This window comes from Pinus tabuliformis, chromosome 5_2 (genome assembly GCF_031772625.1).
Source record: "Pinus tabuliformis cultivar Carrire ecotype Pingquan chromosome 5_2, CPIR1, whole genome shotgun sequence".
Lineage (NCBI taxonomy): Eukaryota > Viridiplantae > Streptophyta > Pinopsida > Pinales > Pinaceae > Pinus > Pinus tabuliformis.
The window spans coordinates 129,464,940-129,485,868 of NC_142306.1; the positions used below are offsets into that span (position 1 = coordinate 129,464,940).

General features: G+C 40.5%; 1 protein-coding gene across 1 annotated transcript in view; it reads right to left on the bottom strand.

Moving 5' to 3' along the window:
• SWEETIE (HEAT repeat-containing protein) overlaps positions 1-19,752 on the bottom strand; it is a 541,573-nt gene extending 521,821 nt beyond the window's left edge. The window contains exon 1 of the mRNA XM_089436034.1: positions 19,263-19,752. Within this exon, the coding sequence (XP_089292160.1) occupies positions 19,263-19,436 (174 nt within the window). The 5' untranslated portion in view covers positions 19,437-19,752. The remainder of the gene's footprint in view (positions 1-19,262) is intronic.
• Between the last annotated feature and the right edge of the window lie 1,177 nt (positions 19,753-20,929).

Sequence of the window (20,929 nt, forward strand, 5' to 3'; positions counted from 1 at the left end):
TGCTGCCAAATTCGACTTGCAGGAAACAGCCTGCAAATCCCTCTGAAAACACCACTGGAATGCTGGATTCACCTATGCTAACTGACTCCTTGCTCCCCGGATGATTCTTGGCCAAGATGACTGCTCTCCCAAGCACCACGAAATTGCTATCATAGGCCTTTGCGCAATCCCTCTACCCAGAAATTCGTACTGCTGATACACCGATCTAGCTGGCTGCAAAACCCAGTGAAAATGCCCTCAATGAATAGCCTTCCCATCTCCCGTAACTCCCAGCAAGATATGGACCTCATTGCTGGCTCTAACTCCCCCTGCGTGTTTCTGGCTACCCAGGAAATACGCAGTCCCCTGCTCTGCGTTGCTGGCTGAAGTGTGTGACTGTGTTGAACTCTCTGAAATCCCTGTGGAACAACCTCCCTAGGGTGGGCACGGATGGTCCCCCGAAGAAGAGGTTGAATCTCCCGCTTGGAAGATTCGTGGCTAAACAGCCAGTAGACTCGCTAAGCAGCAAAGCGTACAAAGGTGTGTTTGTTTGCAAATGATCAAGATGAAAACAAAATGAGATTTGATCTCTCTTTATAACTCTTTGGGCCCCCTTAGCCTCATGTGGACCCCTCCATCCACCCATTCGATTTTCCCTCCAAGCATATTGAATGGTTGATTTGAACTCCTATGTGGGTGGCCCCCACATTCCACTAGCAGCTAAATAAAGTCGATTTGGCCCCTAAGTCCCTAAGTCGAAAGTGTAGAGCCCTCTTAATCAAAAATGTGCAAAATTGTGTAGTAGCACCCTGTTACTGATGTGTTTGAGAAGGGACATGACAGATATCGAGCTTAGCAAGAAGTCATGTGCGAAATATATGAACAAATTATCATAACAAATCGTCTTCCTTTTTTTCTCTCTTCGTCTTCCCAATTTTCATACGCAAGCAATTTAAGATATGAGCACACAAAAACAAATACATTTGTAATCCATAGAAGAAAACAATCAAATATTGTTCTTGGATGCTCTCATCACAAAATAAATGATGGATATTTGGGACAACATGTCTAATGAGAGAAGACGCATACAAATAGATATTTGCATGTAGATTTACACCACCATCATAAATAAAAACCAAATAAACACTCTAGTGATCTCCAATGAAGACCACTTGGAGCAAGAAATAATGCACTTATCTACAGTATTCAAAAGAAATGGTTACAATGAAGAATGGGTTAGCAAAATAATCCAAAAATCCTGAAGAGGACCTTTTGGACAACAAAATGACGAACAAAATGGACTAAATTTTACGTTACTATATCAAGGGAAAACAGATATATTAGCTACAATCAAGTAAAGGCCCTATAGATTCAATGCAACTGAAAGGAGCCTACGTTATTCCCCACTCATGGGAGTAAACTTATATCAAAGAGACAAGCCACTAAATCAACATAAACTAAAGGAGCATTGTGCTAACATCACGCATGATCAATATTAAAAATTTGTGATATATGAGCATGACCACACATTCGATCACCTTATCTATGTAGAAAATGCCAAGGTAGTTGCAAAAGGAGGATTGTTACATGAAGAGAAGGATGTGGGAAGCCATAGAAATTGAAAAGCTCCAAACAATTTGAACAAGGACAGTGGCTTAGAAGAAAGTAATTGTTGGCATCGTGTCACTTGCTTGATAAGGAGCAATCTCAATGAGTCCCCTAGGAGCACTATTTCCACCACACAAGCCAACACCCATTGATGAGTAAAAGAATGCCTATATCATATTAACAACGACATGATACATTGGTCAGAAACTTGGGAATCTTTTTCTCCTAATGAGGAGCCCAGTAAGGGGCTTGAAACATTGCATAAAATCATAAAAACATAGTGATCCATCTTCAAGACAGTTTGTATTCCCTTGATAGACTATTTTAGTTTTTACACCACCCTAAGATTGTAAGCAGGTTAGTGTTTGGTAGGTGATAGGTAGTGGATTGATAGTTATGTCATAAATGTTCATGTTGTGCATGTCTTGTTGTATAATTTCATCTTATTAAGGAAACTTTGAATTAGATTTATTGCCCAATTATCGGGCCAACGTGTAAGTTCAATATGTGAATCCATTTTTTTTTTGTATGGTTTGCTTAAGTATTTGTTGTCCCCTGAACATTGTGTATGTAAGTTCAGCTCATTGCATTTATTGTCCTTGTTGTACAATTTCATCTTATTAATGAAACTTCAAAAATGGTTTCTTGGCCAATCATCATGCCAATGTATATGTTCAATCTATGAATCCATTTTTGCTTTTCTCTAATTTGCTAAAGGGTTTTCTTGTCCCTTAGACTAGCCAACTGTATATGTAAGTTGAGCTCATTGCATCTATTGTTGTGGTAAGCATAAGTTCCACTAACATGCACTTTTTAATCAAACGAGTATTGGAGCATCATTTCAAACTCAGTTGTTCTCAAACAAAGGGAGATTTTGCATAGTAGCATGGAAAACTTTTAAATCAAACTAGTGTTAGAGCTTTTTTTCCCACTTAGTTGTTGGAGTTTATGCAAAATTTATGGTAAAGACTCACTCTTGGACAAAGGGAGAAATGGAGGAAGATTTGCATGGTAGCATAGAATCAGTCAAGGCATAAGTTGCCAACCTTAATAGCAAGGTTGTGAATGTGGATGAACAACTAATAAATATTTATCAATGTTTATAGGGGCTAACATCCTTCATCACAGAATTGCACATTGCTTCCCACCAAAAACCCTCTAGAAGCAATCCAACCCTATAATCAAGTGGTAGTGAAGGACAATCATAGTCGAATTTGGGTTCTTCTCTCATAATTAAACCCAAGGTGGAAATTTCACCCTACAATAGTTAGATGGATGCCTTGCAAGGTGCAACTTGATAAATGGTTGAGGCAATTAGATTTATACTATGTACTCTAGCAATACATAAATGAAGACAAGAATGCATTGCAAAGTTTCAAGTGTGGAGAAGCTTCACAATAGTAGGAGTTGCGTGAGCACCGACAAATACTCAACACCACCCAGGACATGACATGGGACGATTCCAAGCTCTCTATCAAGGATCAATTTTATCATGTCAACTATTAGAGAGAACAAACCACCGTGGCAATACATGTGACAAAAGCCCAGCTAGATGCCTATATCCTAGAGTTCAATCACTATATATTCAGCTCAGAATGTTGGACAAAGAAGCAAAGTTGATGACCAAGTTCATTGGTAGGTTGATCAAACCTATCTAGAAGGAGCTTGAGATGTTCAACATTGACACTATTGAAAACATCTATTGAACGGCTAAATTATCGAATGTTGAGAAAAGGCGGAGGAAGCCTAGTAACATAATGGCATAGGAATAACAATATTGTGCGACAAAGAATAAATTCGACAAGATTGTAAGATAGAAGACTAACACCAAGTCATCATAGGAATAACAAAGCACATCAAAGAAGAAGAGCATGCTTTTCTATGATTACTACAAGTGGAGAGGAGGTTATAAAAGCAATTTTGGAGACTACATCTAGAGAAGAACCAAAAGTCTACCATGATAAGGCTAGGAGAGAAAAAGATAGCAATCGAAAACTTCGAGACAAATAGCATTAACTTGACGGTAGTTTTCTAACAAAATCCCGTAAAGTGTGATAACCTATTTTTCCATTAAGATCTCAATTAAGGAGGAGCTTGTGAATGCAATATTTGATACTAGCAACCAACATGACTTGATCTAAAGCACGTAGTGATGAAGCATAATCTCCCAAGGAAGGAGTCGCCAATCTTAATAGCAAGGTCAGGGATATCCATGAATAATTGACAATTATTGCTCAGTTGTTGTGGACACTCGCATCCTTAATAAAAACATTAGAAACTCTTGTCCACCATAAGCCCTTTGGAAGTATTCCAAACCCAAAACCAAGTGGTAATCAAGAAAATTTATCCCTAAATCTGGTTTTTGCTTCTAGAAGATGCAACAAGATTCAAATTCCAACGTTCGACAATTAGATGGGCAATTTTTGTGACTCAACATGATCCATAAATCAACTTGTTTCAAACCAAGCAATTATATATGCATCAACTTAGGGATTTCTGCTAGTGAAATTAACCTTGCAAACTAAAGTAAAATTACAAAGTTCTTTACGTTGGTAAGGGGTATAAAAAGAGCAATTACTAAGTGTAGACGATATGTGTATATTAATCATTATACATAAACAACAAACACATCAATTAAGTAAAAGATAGAAGGCACCTTTTGAAAACTGAAGAAAAACCTGACTCTGGGAATAAAAACTCTAGGATTTATTAGTATGAAATGAATTACAATAAAGCTAGCAAATAAAAAAGTGGCAAGTCTAGCAATGACGATACATAGCTTATATACAATTGCACCCTCACCTTTGAAGAGCTTATATTCCCAATGAATAATATTAAAATCCAATGGTGCACAACACAATTGCATTGTGCCTAACTACTGACCAATTGGAATTGTGCTAAACTAAATGGAAGTTTGGAACTAAGGAACTAGATGGATCAAACTGGACCAAGTGAACCCCTTCTTGAAATTATAAGCCTCCTTCAATATTCCATTGCAAAAAATAACTATTGATTGTTCCTCTTCTATAACAATTAACTTGATCATGGTTGACTTGGCTAGATAGGATGTTGAAAAATTGCTTATTGATTGACATCAACTTAACAAGAGTCCTCAACATCAACGAGTGTCCCTAGTTCAACATCAACAAAATCCAACATTGTCAAGTATAAACCCTTTGTTTCCCAAATCAATGTCAACAGTTATCTCAACATTGATAGGCAGTTCCTATGTCAATCAAGTTGAAATTGACAAACAGATCCTTTATAGACTAGATTGATGTCAACAAGTATCTTCCTATGTCAATGATATCAACAACAATTTGCAACCCTACCTTCCCCCGTTGATCATTGTTTTGTCCTTCATCACTATGCTTCTTGGCATTACATTTTTCCTTATTGGACCAATTCTTATACCTTGGGACTAGCCAATTTACCAAGGACGGTTCAACAATGACTGTTGATAGATCAAAATGATTGGTTGAGGCAACCATAACCCTGCGATGAAGTGTAGCAATACATAAACGAAGACAAGATTGCCTTAAAAAGTTGTGCATCTACAAAGAAGCTTTACTATGGTGGGAAACATTATGTGAGTACCAACAAACACTCAACACTAATCAACTCATCGCATGCAAGGATTTTAAACTCTCTATCAAGGATAAATCCTATCATGTCAACTATTGGAGGTAACAACAATAGTAATTCTAACACTTGCAACAAAAATCCAACTAGATAGTGGATGACTATATCCAAGAGTCCCACGACTATACAATTTAGATGCATAGTAATGGATAAAGAAGAAAAGTAAATGGCCAAGTTCATTGGCAAGTTGATCCCGCCAATCCAAAAGAAGCTTGAGATGTTCAACATCCACACCCTTGAAGATTCTGTAGGAAGGATTAGTTAATAGAGCTAAAGAATAACTGGAGTTGGGGGAAACCTAATAACATTATCGGGTGTTAAATTAAGTTGGGCAAAGCATACCATGTAAAAGAGGGTTCAACAAACAAGCCATTCAACAAGACCATCGGGTAGAAAATTGACCCCAACTTGTCAAGCAAAGGACAAAGAATGTCAAAGAAGAAGATCATGCCCCTATACAATACTACAAGCGAAGGCAACTTGATAAATATATTTGTTGAAGACTACATCTAGATAAGCGCTAGAAATCTACCATAACAATGTTTGGAGAGAAAGAGATGTAGTACCTAAATTTAAGAAATAAGGCGTTTTCTTGATGGAAATTATCCAACGCAATCACACATAGTGCAAGAACATATTTTTTATAAAGATTTAGATAAAGAAGGAGGTTGTCAATGAAACATCAAATGCAATAGTGAAGAAGCATAACTTACCCATAGTCATGCTACTTAATACCTACTCCTTGCATTAGCTAAAGTAAGAATAAGGATTTACATGTCTGACGAAAAACCAGGGTGAAGTTTGTTAAAATATGGTATGTTCTATGCTTAGAGCAGTTTACTTCTTTTCTTCTTATTAGCCACGAATGTTGGACACCTAATCCTAAAGGGTTAGTGTGGGAGCCGAAAAGACTAAGCAGTCCAAGAGACCTTGGGATGTGAAACCCAAGAGTCACCTATTGTATTATAAATGTACATCTATTGTTAATAAAAAATGCACTCACTGATTTATCTTTCACTATTGTTTTCCTATCCATGTGTGTTTAACATGGTATCAGAGCAAGTTCGTTCATAATATGCTCAATATTTTGTGAGCCACTTGTTTCTGTGTGGCCTGTGTAAACCTACGCATCCCTGTGTCTCTAGCTATTTGTATTCATTCGACAACTTAGAATTGGACGGTGGATAGCTGTTTTCTGATTTTGATTTTGAGATGGACAGTTTGGAAGGGTATTTTTTATTGTAACAGTTGTAGAATCTGGGTTGCTTTCTGCATTTGGGCAGATCTTCTGCGCCCTGAGATAACGCCAGATTCTCTGACATGTTGTCATTCCCTGCCAAGCTTGTCTGAGCCTCCTTGAATAACGCGTTGATATGGTCTGATTACTTAGTTATTTTAAGAGGATGTTTACTCTTGGGCTCAAGCCTGCACTTATTACATCTGAACGTTGGGAGACGGATGCGTAGAAGAGACCGAGCAGCATAAATGTTCAGCGCCATTCTGGCTGCCATTCTGCTGAGCATAGTAACGCATCCCATATGTAACGCCTAGTCTCTCGAATGGACAGGTTTTGAAAGAGATTCCGGCATACCAGATACCGACATACCATTTATCTGCGCCACTGGGCTTGAAGAAACCCAGCTCGAATGTGCCGTTCTTCGAGACAATTGTCTGGTTTCCGTTAAGCACAGACCCTGGAGTTATTGTATCATCAGCTGCCACTATAACGCCCGAAAAGAAAACAAGAAACCACCAATGCGTTTGAGTATTGTATGATTTTCGGTGGAGATTATTTCTGAAGCCGCATCTTCGAGAGATTACTATCGTGTTCTCAATCTGTGTGTAAACGAGTAGGGGCCATATATTGAATCCAGGCGAGCAACAGTACCAGTAGGGACTGTGATCTTCTTGTTGTCAATTTGGATGGTGTTTACAGAGATGTAATGCTGGTTTTTATTCTGACCGAACTGGACCAGACGAGTATAGGTGAGGTGCTTCGAGACGTCTATCCCAGGAAAGAAGACATAAGGCCCGTTGCCGAAGAAGACGACTCCCTCACCATTAATGTCTCTGCTACCGGGGAGACAAATGACGAATTTGTTGCTGAAACCCGACTTGGTGGAGAGCTGAGTCGGTAGAGCCAAGGCAGCCTTGTTCAACCCTGCCAAGTCCGCAATTCCTTTGCCCATCTCGTCGATCAAAATACTGGGCGCACAGGAGAAGGCGAATCGAGGAATTATAAGTTGGATACCGTGGCACCCTCGATACTGCTGTTTTTGTGTCTGATGGCCGGTTTCATCTTGAAGCTTTTATGATAGCAAATCCTAAAGTTCAGGTTTTCCGGTATGACCCTTATTTGAATGTCTTGGGCTCGTTTTTGAGATGACCTGTGAAAATAAAAAGTGTGGTATCAGAGCGGCAATGATAACAGAATTGTCAGCGTGGTAAGCTTTTGCATTCAGGTGTTTGGAGAACTTTTCAATTAAGTTCATAAATTTTGTGTTTGCAATAATGGGCATTCAAACTGGTGCATGCAATTGTCAGAGCGTTGATTTATGTGCGCGTTGATTAATCTCAACTCATGCTTTATATATGTGATGGAGTTGTTTCATGTCGGTTCGTATATAATGTTGGTCTAACTGTTCACAACCCAATAGCCACCATTAAATTGTGGAAATTGAAATCGATTAGAGGAAGGATTTTCTCTATAAGATCTCTTGTCGTCATCTTTTGTCTCTCTTGGAGAATAGTGGCCGAATACGCACAAGATTGGTCCCTCCGGTTGTAACCATTATGCCCTATGAATGTCTCTTCCCACTGTGGGTTCATATATACCACTCCATATCACAGTGAATATTAAACTGCGATACCAAACCACCTCATACATCTCTCCATACCGCTCTCTCATACCTCACTGTCCAACTTGCTCCGCATGACCTAAAACCTTGGTTAATGGATGTGTTTTTATATATAACTTGAATGTGAGGCAACACGACTTGCAGCATGTGCATTGGGGCACTAACGTAAGTGACTGTCTTACAAAGAAGCAAAGTTTCCGCTCACATTGACTGCGTCAGAAGGGAGAGTCTGGAAGCTATAGAATCAAGTGGCAGCAAGACAATGTGAAGAACGATTTGCAAGAGTAGTTTTCTCTCTTCTCCAATCATCCAAGAAATTATATAGCTTGGCCACGATCATGTGCTCAAATATTTATTATAGAGAATATGTTTTGAATTCTGGAGTGTAGCATTGGTTGAGGAAAAAGACCACGTTTTCCTTTTGTTGGGCATATCCCTGGTGGTTACAGATTTACAGTATTCTTGTGGCTAGAAAAGGATGTATTAATATTGCTGAAAAATAAATGTCAATAATTACAGACTGCTCGTGGACATAGTCACTGTCTGTGGGAGCTGAATATTGACTCACCTGTGCGTAATATCTCCCATTGGTTTCACATGGGTCCTGATGATCCTCGAATGCCATTCTGAGTAGTTATTGTGCATTGTATGGCTATTTGCCCTAGTTTGATTTGCATTGCCGAAGGGATTTAATGAACATAATTGGTGTGAAGTTGAGAGTTGGGATGTCAAAATAAAAATCTTTATAGTGACAGAAAGTGCCCTGTTGGATCCTGCTGAAGAGTGGAGCATGCTTTGTTGGAAGTTAAACTCTCAGGTGAATTGAAGAAAATTCATTTTTTTGAATGAGGAGTCTGTTTTCTGGATATCACCATTCTTTGTATGTTGAATCTATTGCAAGCTGATCGATTTGAAGATTGTTGCCATAAGTTTATTTGGTGTCCATCTTTTCCTCATTGTTTTACTATCTTTTGAGGTTAGAAATGGCTCAAATCGGTGCAATATTAGAGTTAGTGGACAATCTAATACTCTCTAGTATGAATAATACAGTCAAAATCAGCAAGGATTTTCTCACCGATATTCATAGTTGTTTGCAAAATGTACAAGAAAAGATCGATTTTTTGCAGCTTGAATCACAGCTACAGCAAGAAGAGCTACATCAAAATAGACACCATTCTGAACCTTTGTTTGTTCAGAACATTGAGACAACCACCCATCAGCAGCATGTTAATAATGGTACAGTTCATTCAAATAAAGCAGCAGTTGTATATGCAGATGCAGAAACTCAGTCTGCACTTCCCAAGCCCATCATCAGACCTTGGGACCAGCTTGTCCACAACAAGCACAGAACTGGTCTTGGATATGACAAGGACTTGTCCTTTCATATTCCAGACTACTCAAAGCCCATTCAGTTTCAAAGTGCTGGATTTATTTATGACAGTTCACTTGCTCCTCATGATAGATCAGCTTCAGCTGTTCCAGATTCTGCCCCTCTTCCACAGCAACAACAACAACAAAAACAACAGATCGTGAAATGCCAACACTGTGACCGAGTTGGCCATTTGAAAGATCACTATTTTGATCTTCATCCATGTGAGCACTGTCATAAAACCAGTCATTCTTCACACAGATGCTTCAGAAACAAACGTCCTGCAAGAACAAAGATTCATCTTGGATGGATCGCTTCTTGGCAATGGGCATCAACAGCCAAGAAGATATTCCAAACACATGTCAGAACTTGTTTCAGAATATTGAACAGTCTTGCAGTTGAGTTTTCTCCATCTTCTCACCTTGTATCTGACAGGGGGGGAAATGATGGCCATCTACAAGCTTCAAAGTCACATCAAGCGAGCCTGAGCCACAACCTGCCACACCAATTTCAGAGTTGTAGCCAGAGACAAAGATGCCCGTGAACAGATTGAGAACACTTCCTCTAGCAGAAGACACCAGCTTCTTGCCAGTTTTGGAAGAGTTCAGGAATTGCATTAAGCATTCCAGAGTTGTTGGTTATCCTTAAACCATCACAGGTTGAGACTTCCCTTTTCAGGTTGAAGTTTTACCTTTTATGCGGGGTGAGACCTCCCTTTTATGGTTGAAGGTTTCCCTCTTTAAACCAATAGGATCACTTCCTCTAGCAGAAAACTTCAGTTTCTTGTCAGTTTTGGAAGAGTTCCGGGAACTGCACTAAGCGTTCCAGTGTTGGTGGTCATCCTTAAACCACCGCCCTTTTTTACCAACATTTCATAGAGCACATTCAGCCTAGTGCTGCCATGCATTTTTTTCACATTTTGTATTACAGCTCTCTTCTTGGACTCATACATAACCCTTCGGATTAAGGGGGGGAATGTTGGACACCTAATCCTAAAGGGTTAGTGTGGGAGCCGAAAAGACTAAGCAGTCCAAGAGACCTTGGGATGTGAAACCCAAGAGTCACCTATTGTATTATAAATGTACATCTATTGTTAATAAAAAATGCACTCACTGATTTATCTTTCACTATTGTTTTCCTATCCATGTGTGTTTAACAACGGATTAGCAATCACATATTAAGTAAAGTGCAAATAGAACATTAAATGATCAACAGAAAACAAGCCAAGACAAGAGACACAAGATGTGGCGGCTAGCCAAAGACAAACCCCAATGCGGGGAAACCCTTTGATCAAATCTTCTTTTATCTTCAATAGTTCAGCAGAGAGAAATAGTACAAAAACAGAATTTTGTAATTTTATATCAATAGCAACAAACCCTAGATCAGAAAAGTCAAAGTTGGTCAAATGAGTTGAAATTGACCTCCAATATGCTTGGTCAATTACCGGTCTACTAGCCCTCGAACAGCGTAAAGAAACAACCCTTGAACAGCCCTAAAAATAGTCAAACTGTTGTTGATTGAAGTCAACCTACTGCCCAAAACTAGGGCAGTCAATGCTGGTCAAACCTGTGGATGGATTTAACTGTTGGCCGACCTTGACAATTTGTCATGTAAATACAAATAAATTCATATCTCCCTAAATACTTGTTGGAATCAGATGATCTTTAGATCAATCCTACACCTCTCGACAAGAGGAATCTAGGAAAAATATCAGTTGCCATAAATGAAATGACCCACATGGAGTTTGGCCCTAGTTGCCAATTTTAACACTCCCTCTCAACTAGGGAGAACTCCATCAGCAATCCATCTGACCGTCGCTACTATCCCAACCATCAAATGCACTGCCCTGCACTGCTTGGCCCTGCTTTGCTCTGCTCGAACTATGAAGAAGAAGAAATGATCGAGGATGTATCATACCATCCTCCACTGACCCGAAGTCAATCTCAGAGTGTGTCATACCACTCTCACTGATCCCAAATCAATGGAGGTCATCCTAGCATAGGGAGTATGGTAGAGACAACGATGCATCCATCGATAGTACTACTAATGGTCCCTAACCACATTTCCCTACTCATTGATCAAACGAGAGGTACTTCCCATGAGTCCCAGACTGCATGGGTAGGATGCCTCGACAGGAGAACTAATCATCCTGTCCACAGGGGAACGAATCATCCTGTCCAACAATCGCCACAGGAGAACTAATCATCCTGACCCACAGGAGAACTAATCATCTTGTTCCACAGTCGCCACGGAGAACTAATCATCCTAGCCCACAGGAGAACTAATCATCCTATTCCCTCCCTCAGCTAGGGAGAACTCCATCAGCAATCTGTCTGACCGTCGCTACTATCCCAACCATCAAATGCACTGCCCTACACTGCTTGGCCCTGCTTTGCTCTGCTCTGCTCTGCTCGAACTATGAAGAAGAAGAAATGATTGAGGATGTATCATACCATCCTCCACTGACCCAAGGTCAGCCTCAGAGTGTGTCATACCACTCTCACTGATCCCAGATCAATGGAGGTCATCCTAGCATAGGGAGTATGGTAGAGACAACGATGCATCCATCGATAGTACTACTAATGGTCCCTAACCACATTTCCCTACTCATTGATCATATGAGAGGTACTTCCCATGAGTCCCAGACTGCATGGGTAGGATGCCTCGACAGGAGAACTAATCATCCTGTCCACAGGGGAACGAATCATCCTGTCCAACAGTCGCCACAGGAGAACTAATCATCCTGACCCACAGGAGAACTAATCATCTTGTTCCACAATCGCCACAGAGAACTAATCATCCTAGCCCACAGGAGAACTAATCATCCTATTCCACAGTCACCACGGAGAACTAATCATCCTGGCCAACAGGGGAACTAATCATCATGTTCCACAGTCACCACGGGGTGTCACAGTGAAAGGTTTACATAGTGCACCACCACGGGATGGTGAGTCGCCCTATGGTCGCATGTCGCTCCAAGAAGTACCCCGCGTCCCCTGTGGAGCTCCCAGAGTTCAAAACATCATACTCGACCCTCATAAGAGGGTCTTTGAATGACACCAATTCGTTCTCGGAAAGTCAAGAATTTGACCTTTCCGAGGGGCTTCGTCAAAATGTCAGCGACCTATTCATCTGTACCGATATGTTGGAGCCTTATTTCTCTTCGCTACACCATATCCCGAATATAGTGGTACCTGATATCGATATGCTTGGAGCAATCATGAAATACAAGATTCTCTGATAAACGAATCCCGCTTTGGTTGTCACACGGGATCACGGTGGTATCCAATGTAAATCCAAACAGCTCACTGAAGAGCTTTTGCAACCAGACCGCCTCACAAGAGGCCATACTAGCAGCAATGTACTTTGCCTCGGCAGTGCTCAAAGCCACCGACTTCTGCTTCCTGCTCATCCAGGATATCGAGGCAGATCCCAAAAAGAAACAACACCCAGAAGTGCTCTTTCGGTCCACCACACTGTCTGCCCAATCAGCATTGGTGTATCCATGTAGTCTCACATCTCCGACAGTGTATCTCAACCCATGAGTGATTGTGCCACAAAGATATCTCAACAAATTCCTGGCACCAATCCAATGTGAGTGGTGAGGCTCAACCATATGTTGACTCAACATGTTGACTGCAAAACATATATCCGGATGAGAATTGACCAAGCATCAATGCTCCGATGAGTTGACGATACTCGGTAGCATTTCGTAAAACGGGGCCGGCGGCACTACCACTTAACTTCTTGAAGTCAAGCTCCATCGAGATAGTCACGGGCTTGCAGCCCACCAAACCGAATCTCTCCAATATCTTCACCACATATTTTCCTTGAGATAGGAAAATCTCCCCTAGCTTCTGCCAGACTTCTAGTCCTAAGAAATAGTGCATCGGCCCTAGGTCCTTCATCTCAAATTTAGAAGCCAACTCCCTCTTTAATTTGTGAATGAGAGGGTCTGCACCTGTTAAAAAGAGGTCGTCAACGTGCAACACCAGTATGAGAGGATTGTCATCTTCAACCTTAGAGTAAAGGTTAGGGTCGGCTTCACTCCTAGTGAATCCCAGCTTCATCAAGTAGCTATTGATCCTCTCATACCACGCTCGGGATGCTTGCTCCAGCCCATAGAGGGCCTTCTTCAACCTGCACACATGAGATTCTCGATCATGAATCTCAAATCCTTTGGGTTGCTCCACATAGACCTCCTCTCTGATCGAACCATGCAAGAACACAGTCTTGACATCCATTTGATGTAGGTTCTATCCTTGCGAAGCAGCAAGGGCTATGATCGAGCGAATGGTGGTATATCGGGCAACAGGCACAAATATCTCGTCATAGCCTATACCTTCCTTCTGAGAGAAGCCACGAGCGACAAAACGAGCCTTATACTTTTATGCACTTCCATCAACTGCATGCTTTATCTTGTAAAGCCATTTTGAAGTGACAATTGCTTTGTCCTGGGGTCTGGGGACCACATCCCAAACATCGTTTTTCATGATGGACTCATATTCCTCAGTCATAGCATCCTTCCATACTTGATGCTTGACAGCTTTTGCGAATGACGAAGGCTCATTTTGGATGATCGTGCTCATGATGATCAAGTATCCCTGATACCTAGTCGGCTTCTTACTTCCCCGAAAGGTTCCCCTGGGTGCAACGTGCCCTTCAGCATCATCAAGTGACCCCCTAAGCCATGAAGGCCTCTTCCTAAAAGAGGAAGGCTCTTGCGGAGGGGGGTCAATAGGATCCATAAGTTCTTCCATATCGAGCATCATCTCATCTTCCTTTTCCTTTAGTTCCCTGGTGTCAGGTTCTTTAGATCCCCTTTGAGTAGGAAGATCGTCAACTTTGCTAAGAGCCATATCTTCGTCAAAGGTGACATCATGGCTAATCTCGATTTCCCTTTGATCAGCCACATAGATTCTATAGCCCTTAGTGTTTTCGCTATAGCCCACGAAGATTCCTTTCTTTCCAGATGCACCCAATTTATTCCTCTTCTCCTTCGGCACATGAAAATATACCGGACTTCCAAAAATTCTAAAATGAGATACGTTAAGTTTCTTACCAGTGAACATCTCTTCAGGAGTCTTAGAACCCAATGCTTGATGAGGGCATCGGTTTTGCACATATACGGCGGTATTCGCAGCTTCGGCCCATAGAAACTTCGGAAGTCTTTGATCATGGAGCATAGCACGGACAGCTTCCACAATCATACGATTCTTCCTTTCCGCCACACCATTCTGCTCAGGAGTATATGGTGTTGTAGTCTCCCTCTTAATGCCAGCCTCTTTGCAAAAGTCATGGAACTCATTGGATTCATACTCAGTCCCATTATCAGTCCTTAATATCTTGATCTTCTTTTCGATTTGATTCTCGATCAAGGCTTTGAAGTGACAAAACCAAGTGAACACTTCATCCTTCTTTTTCAAGAAGTATATCCAGGTTTTGCAAGAATAATCATCTGTAAAAGTGAGGTAATATAAATATCCTCCCAAAGAGTTCACGGGCATCATACCAGATATGTCTGAGTGAACCAACTGCAATATATCAGAGGTCTTGCTTTGGCTTGAGGGGAATGGTCCCCTTTTGAGCTTCCCTTTGGCACATCTAGGACATACACCTTCTTGCTCTACTTGGAACTCGGGCATTCCTATCACCATTTGCCTTGCATTGGGTAGAGCTTTATAATGAAGGTGAGCAAACCTTCGATGCCATAGTTCGCACTGAAGTGATGTGTCACAAGACATGACACCCAGGGGACTTCCTCTAACTTGATATAATGAATCGACTCGAAACCCAAGAGTGAAAGCTTCCTTAAAATTCTTTTTCCTTACACATACCTTGCCATCAATGAAGGTTACCTTGTAGCCTTTGTCCTCCATTGCCAAAACAGACACCAAGTTCTTTTTTAGATCAAGTACATATAAGACTTCTTGCAAATGAATTGTATTACTCTGATTCAATTGAAGAGTAACATTCCCTACGCCTTTCACGGGATATTTTGCGTTGTCCCCAAGAACAATTTCCATGTTGGTCTCCTTTTCTATCAGATTGGAGAGAGCTTCTTTGTAGTCAGTGAAGTGCCTTGAGGCACCACTATCAATAAGCCAATTTCCCAGTGAGTCCGAGGGAGCAGTAGTAGAGAGGGCCACTGGTAGACAATATTCATCTTGCTTATTGTTAACAACATTAAATTCATACCTGGAGTTTCTTGCCTTCTTGAAGGGTTGTCCTCTTCCTTGATTTCCAACATTTCTTTTACCTATGCCATTGGACCTACCATTCCTTTGATTGCCTTGAGAGTGATTTTGGTCATCATCATGGTGTGAGTCCCTTTTATCAGGGCACTCCCTCGCATAGTGGCCCATTTTGATGCAATTGTAACATCAACCTTTTCTTCCACCCTTTGGTCCAGCCTTTCCTTTGGATTTAGCCCCAGAATTTTTTCTTCTTTTAGCATAAGAAGAAAAGTCAAAGGGATGGCCTTTAAGTGCGGGCATTTCTTGCTCTTCCATCCTTGTCTCTTCTTGAATACATCTAGCCATCAATTCCTCAAATCTCGAGATGACATTATTGTTGAGAAGAGTAGTCCTGAATATATACCATTCAGGTGGCAGTCCTCCAAGAGTTGTGATAGTCATTTCCCTGTCAGGAACTACTTTCCCAATAGTTAGGAGATCATTCTTGATCTCGATGATCCTTAAGAAATATGCTTGCATACTCTCATCTTTGCCCTTCTTAATTTCCTTCAGCTTATTTCTAAGAAACAGAACTTGGTTTGCATCATTAACTTTAAATAAACTGACCAGTTTATCATAGATTTCCTTGGAGGTTGTCAGCTCAGAAACATAGGCCACCAAGCGCTTGTCGATAGAGTCTCGAATGATCTTCCTTGCTTTGACTTCTCCCTTGGACCACTTGCTTTTGGCAGCAGCAGATGCATTTGATGGAGGTGCAACAATATTGCCTCTCACATGGTCCAACACTTCTTGATCTTCTAAAGTCAGATCGAGAGACATCTTCCATCCGTAATAGTCAAACTTCTCACGGAGCTTGTCTTCGACGGGGAAGAGTGTTGAGGACCCTATGAAGTTTTTAGGATAGCCTTGCCAACTGTCTCTTCGGTGATTTCTCTTGCTCTTGCTTGGGCTTTGTCTTCACCTCAGCTCTGATACCATGTTAAAATATGGTATGTTCTATGTTTAGAGCAGTTTACTTCTTTTCTTCTTATTAGCCACAGATTAGCAATCACATATTAAGTAAAGTGCAGATAGAACATTAAACGATCAACGGAAAACAAGCCAAGACAAGAGACACAAGATGTGGCAGCTAGCCAGGGACAAACCCCAACGCGGGTAAACCCTTTGATCAAATCTTCTTTTATCTTCAATAGTTCAACAAAGAGAAATAGTACAAAAATAGAGTTTTGTAATTTTATTTCAGCAGCAGCAAACCCTAGATTAGCAAAGTCAAGCTTGGTCAAACAAGTTGAAATTGACCTCCAATATGCTTCGTCAATTACCGGTCAACTAGCCCTCGAACAACCTAAAGAAATAGCTCTTGAACAGCCCTAAAAATAGTCAAACTGTTGTTGACTGAAGTCAACCTGTTGCCCAAAACTAAGGCAGTCAACGCTGGTCAAACCTATGGACAGATTGCCTCGATTTTTGTGCCAAAATTTGCGGCCTGCCTAGGAGAGGCAGCCACACCAAAACCTCACCCTTGATGAGTCAACGCTTGGTCAACACAGGTCAAAGAGACCTTCAACAGTTTTGCATCCTCCTTTCAGCGTCCTCCTTGCCCTAATGTGTCCTCCTTCCCACATGTGAGTTGCTCCTTGTATAACCCAAAAGCTAAGGAGAAAGAGAGAAGAATGAGTAAGATGAGATGATGAGAAAATGAATCAACATCTTTTGTATTTATATGATTCACTGGGCATGTGTGCCACACATTTAATTGCTGGCCGACCTTGACAATTTGTCAAGTAAATACAAATAAATTCATATCTCCATAAATACTTGTCGGAATCGGATAATCTTAGATCAATCCTACACCTCTCGACAAGAGAAATCTAGGAAAAATATCAGCTGCCATAAATGAGGTGACCCACATGGAGTTTGGCTCTAGTTGCCAATTTTAACAAAGTTCAACATCATTTCTTTGGATGTGTGAAGTACTCTTCAATAACCCATATTTTTGGGATCAAGATGTAATCCAACAATGGTGCTTAAACCAATACAAACTCATCAAGGATGGTCAAGCTTACTTAATCATGGCACTCCATCGACCAGCAACAAGGAGTTGGGGTACCAAATGAGTCATTGCACAAGAATTAATATATAAAGAATAAAGAGATCACGAGGCAAATTCAAGAGTTATTGGATAAGGACCACATTCAACCCAATTCCCTGCCTTGTTGATCCACCTTTGTTTTGGTTTTGAAGAAGGATGGCAAATGGAGAATGTGCATGGACTATCAGCTCTGGAACAAAATCACAATTAAGGACTGGTGTCCATTTTTGTACATAGATGACATTTTAGATCAGCTTCGTAGAGCCAAATACTTCAATAAGATCAACATAAAGTTCAATTATTATTGAAAGCATATCAACCAAGAGGATACATAGAAAATGGCCTTCAAGACACAAGGTTTGTTCAAATGGTTAGTTGGGATTCAATCTCATTAATGCCCCCGAAACATTCATGAGTGTGCTAAGACCATGTCTTGACTTGTTCCTGAATGGGCACCTAAACAACATACTTGTTTCAACAAGACTAGGAAGATCACTTGCATAATTTGGAACAGGAGAAGTAGCTTGTGAACACGAAGAAGTGTACATTTGGGCAAACAAAACTTGTGTATCTTGGATTCATGATGATTCATGAACCAAGATAAAGTTAGCATTGATCTAGCAAGAATTTTCACCTCAGTCAACTGGACACAGTAGAAGGGCATTCATGACTTGCAAAGTTTCATGGGAATGGGGATGTTTAGTGCAGAATTTTCTCGGGTCACAGACCCTCCTTCTCCCACTGCTATTTCAGAAGTTCACGTCCTGATCAATGCTGTAGCGGATATGTCTATGTAGGGAGGGGTAATCCACATGGTCATACCTTAGCCCCACGGACGTATTCTTTATGTACATTAATGAAATATAGGATGCAATTTTCGAACCAAAAATAGTTCTTCTTTACACATATTGTGGATATCACCCAGGATTTATGTTTAAAGTTGGGCAAATAGGCAGTCTAGGTGCTGATAGGCAGTCTAGGTGCTGCAGAAATTACAATCTGATCAGAAGCCACATTTCACACATTGGTATATTTCTGTAAGGTAGCAATTATAAATAAATTAGGTTAAACTCTGAATTTGTGTAAAGCTTCGGTCCTTTAAAAATGTGAGAAAAGACGCAGAAGTTTGTCCGAGGGCAGCTTCTTACTGCTTTGCAAAATTAACTTGAATTTAATCAATATATTGCGTAATTCATCCGCTGCTACGCACAGGGGCTTTAAAAATGGGCTCTTTAAGAAAAGCATAGCGGTTTAGCATAATTCATTTTATAAGAAAATATATCGATCTGTCCTTGGAAGATAACAGAGTATGTGAAGCATCCACAAGTTGCTTAGAATAGTCATAACACGAACTTTTAACAAAGTGCGTCCAAAGAAGCGAACTTTGCCTGGAAACTTGGGAGAAAGTTGGCAGCATTCGCTATCTGGCGGTCACGAGTTAGTCCCCGTAGTATGATCAAAGCAAATACATTTAAAGAATTTAACTTTTGGAGGAATAACGATGCAAGAAAACTTGCCTTAGGCTCGTCTTCAATGGTCGATACAAGATCTGAGAGGAGATCGAAGCAGAGCAGAGGATCAGGAGGCTGCTGCGGTGCAGAGTTGACGATGGAGTTCAACTGAGCCACCAAAACCCCGAATTTGGACAAAGGCGTCCCAGCTTCCGCCATTCTATCTGATTTCTTTGTCATTCCCTGTAGTTTGTCAGAGCGAGAAGAGCCTCGTTACCATTACCAGCCTCGCCCAGCCTGTTATACTTCACTGCCAATATGATACAGAGATCCTTTCAACTTCGGCCACGTCTAACATTTTATATGCATCATAGGGCGCGAGTGGTATGATTGTGTGCCATTATGTTTTTGTTTTACGGATCTCTGCACCGAAAATGGCTTCTTTCAATGTAGCACTCCTGCTCGAGATATATCATTATACTTATTTTATGATCTAATGTAGCTGGAAGTAACTTGTTTACCCATTCACCCTTGTTGCCGTGTAAGGCGGTTTATGCAAGGTACAAAATGTCAGAAGATATCGCTATTTATTTGTGTATTAAAGTGGAGGTGTGAGTAATTTGCTCCACGATGCTTTGGTGCCGTACAAGTCGGTTAATGTGGACGTAACATTGGTTTAGGGTTTTATCTCACTCTCCAAAATTTACATCCACATTGTCTCTTGGAATTGGGCTTTAATAATTCTTGAATATTCTCTATCGCCGTTAAAATTCCAGGGATGAAATTAGAATTTAATTTGAAACATTTCAAAGTTTATTTTACATAACTTTGGCCAAGTGTATGCTGCTTAATTTATGTGCCAATTGCTTACATTTCAAATTCTCTCCATTTTCAAATTTGTAGTGGCTTATGTTTTTGCTACTTTTGTTATCTCGTTTGGTTGTTTCAAATTAAGTAAAATGGAGGTTGATGCCACAATTATGATGGTAAAACATTTTTTTGAATTTTATCTATGTTATCTTGTTAGGTTGTTTAAAATTAAGTAATAGTAGCTCAATGGTTGTGATGGAGGTTCATGCCACAATTATGATGGTAAGATAGTTTTTGAATTTTATCTATAAATATATTAGGCAAAGCTACCAGTTGTAATAGAGGTTGATGCCACAATTATGATGGTAAGATAGTTTTTTGAATTTTATCTATAAATACATTAGGCAAAGCTACAACATGATGAACATCAATGTCATAATTTATTTAATGATCAGTAGAGGTCAACACTGCAATTCACCTAGTAGTGACCTGTGTTCCAAATTCGCTCGATTATTATGTTTCTGATCCAAGTGGATGTTGGTGGCCACCCACCTATCCCACTTGGACCCCGACAGCTGTCTCTTTCAGTTTTTTAGTTTCCTTAATTGTAGCACAATTTACTATTTTTAGCAGTTTTTCGGGTCCTGAACTTCTAGAGCCGTTTTGAGGCCCTAAACGACGTTTTTTGGGAAAACTGGAAGCAACATGGTTCCATTGATCGATGTTTCTCTTCCCAAAGTTGTAGTCCTCGAATAGATCTTTCTAACGAGCTATGGTGCGCGTCAAACGAAGATTGTATGCCAAAGTTACGACCCAGGAAGTTGATGTACTAATTTACCCAAAATGGGGTCCATAGTGTGGCGCTTCATCTCCTAGGGTTAGGTTTTTGGATGTTTAGGGTTTTCCATTGTTTCTCAACAATA